This window comes from Merops nubicus, unplaced genomic scaffold, assembly GCF_000691845.1.
Source record: "Merops nubicus isolate BGI_N331 unplaced genomic scaffold, ASM69184v1 scaffold25333, whole genome shotgun sequence".
Taxonomy (NCBI): domain Eukaryota; kingdom Metazoa; phylum Chordata; class Aves; order Coraciiformes; family Meropidae; genus Merops; species Merops nubicus.
The window spans coordinates 1-2,295 of NW_008597227.1; the positions used below are offsets into that span (position 1 = coordinate 1).

Below are 2,295 nucleotides of genomic sequence, written 5' to 3' on the forward strand. Positions count from 1 at the left end.
AGGTCGGGGTTTGGGTCACCCCCTCCGTGTCCTCTACGGTGACGACGACGTCGCACGAGGGGAACGAGGCGCCCGGAGAAGCCGAAGCCACCAAAGGCTCGTTTCCTTCGTCCCTCTCGGCCGGTAGGCACCAACCCCCCGGATCATCCGGCCCGACCCCCTCGGTGGGCACGGCGCCTTCTGCCACGCGCTCTCCGCCGCGGTGCTCCCGCGGCACTTCCGAGGAGTACGAGTGCTCGTCTTTGAACGATGGCTTGGGGGCTGCCGACCCAAAACCGGCGTGCCAAGCCTCCGACTGGAGCATCTCCTCAGCCTCCTGGTGTCCATCCGGCGGTGGCACGTCCCATTTGGAAGAGACGCTTTCCTGTGGCACGGGATGGTCCGATCCGAGCCCGAGGGTCCAGTCCTCCTGGGAGGCGAGCTCTCCGCCGCCAGGCTCGTTTTGTGATGAGCGTGCTCGTGGTCACAGGGAGGAAGGCCGTAGTCACGGTCGCAGGCGGGCTTCGGGTGGTGCTCCTCCATGCTCTCGTCACCACACGTGACGGTCTGCGGCTCCACCTGCACGTCCAGATAAACCTCGGAGGTCGCTCTGAAATCCGCCGGCTCCGCTTCGATCTCCACTTCCGAAGGGTACAAACCAGGGGTGGCGTCGTCCGAAACGTAGCACAGGAACGGTTCTTTGGTTTTGTCGCACGGAGGCGCCTGCTCGTCCGGCTTCTGGAGGAGAGTTTTAGCCTCATCTACATTCACGACGGGCAGGGGGGTGGCTTCCCCTTGCTGCGGCGGGTCCGGAGCTTCTGCTTGACTGAAGAGACTGTTGCACTCACTGGACTGGACCCGGGACTCGTCCGGCTCTTGCTCCTGAGCACCCTCGAAGCCATTAGAGGGCAGGGGATACGACGGGCTCGTCTTCACGGCGGGTGATGCCTCTGACTGACACAGGCTGTGCTCTGAAGACACGGCCACGTCCTCCGCTCGGCAGGCACCCGACGCCGCCAGAGCATCAGCGCTGCCCTCGGGGGACCCATTGACGCTCGACTCCACGGGGAAACACGTTCCTAACTGATCAGGTTTTATCTTTAATAAAGCTTCTTGCTCTTTAACACTGTCGTGGCACTCGTTTCCTGCAAGCTCCTCGGACTTGGAGCTAGCCCAACCTGCTTTCCACTCCTCTGCCTTTTTAAAAGCGGGCGAATCATTGAACTGATTTAACGGAGAAAGTGTCTTTTCCCTTTCCAATTTTTTCGCAATGGACACCCTGATCTCATTGCTTTTTAGACAAGAGGCCTCTAAATCTAGAGAATTAGACTGCTGCTTTATTTCTTCCATCGATTCTGTACAACAGAAAGAACTCTTAAATTTATCAGGCTTTGGTGTGGGGGTCTTTGAAGGGGTGGACTTATAACGGGAGGAATTCACATTACTGTCGGGCTTAGAATGGGATGTCCCCTTCCGATAGCCCAGTTCGTCAAGGGGAGAGCACCTTTTGGTTACTTCACTTTCTGAAGTCCTTTTTGAATCTCGATCCGCTTTCGAAGGAGCCCTTCCCCTCCTCTCCGCGTCGGCGTGAGACGACTCCGCTTTGCTGTCCCTGTCCGACTTGGAGTAAGAACTCCTGGAGTCTCTGTAGGAGGAGGAGGAGTGGGACGACGTGCGCCTCGAGTCGCTCGATCTGGAATGTGTCCTCCTGTACTCGTCCTCCGAGTCGGAGCTCTCCCGCGCCCTGCTGTCCGCGTAGGAGCGGGAGTACCTCGACCTCTCCCTGTACGGGGAGCTCCGGTGGTACCTGCGGTCGGACTCGTAGTAATGGGAGCGCTCCGACCGGGAGTAGGAAGAGCTGGTTCGGGAACCCCGATCGGATCGGGAGCGGGAATGAGAGCGGCTCCGCCTCCTCTCCCTGTCCGACCGGGAGCGGGAGGACGCGTACCGCGAATCCCTCTCCGATTTGGAATAGCTCGAGTACTTCTCATCCCTGTCCGACCTGGAGCGCGAGGAGGACTTCCCCCCGTCGTCGCCTCGGAGGGACGCGGAGCTCCGCCGGGGATCCCTCTCCTTCTCCGTGCTGGATATCTTCAGCTCGTGCGACCGCTGGCTGGAGGAGGTCCTCACCGAATCCTCGTCGGATTCGGAGCCCAGCGGCGCGCCGTCCGACTGGGAGAACTTCCTCTTGGCCCCCTGCCTCCGGGAGCAGAGCGCGGCGCCCTTCGAGCCGTCGGAAACCTCATCTTCTTTCCCAATATGGGAATCTTCCTTCTGCGGAGGACCGTCCGTCCTCTCGGGGGTGTTTGCTCCGCC

The 2,295-nt window shown here is 60.5% G+C and overlaps 1 protein-coding gene across 1 annotated transcript; it reads right to left on the reverse strand.

Moving 5' to 3' along the window:
• Positions 1 to 33: 33 nt before the first annotated feature.
• On the reverse strand, positions 34 to 2,253 carry LOC103769448 (histone-lysine N-methyltransferase SETD2-like; the record flags this gene model as incomplete). The annotated part of the gene is made up of 1 exon (XM_008936646.1): positions 34 to 2,253. A coding segment is annotated over one exon (2,220 nt), but the record flags the coding sequence as incomplete, so codon positions are not given.
• Between the last annotated feature and the right edge of the window lie 42 nt (positions 2,254 to 2,295).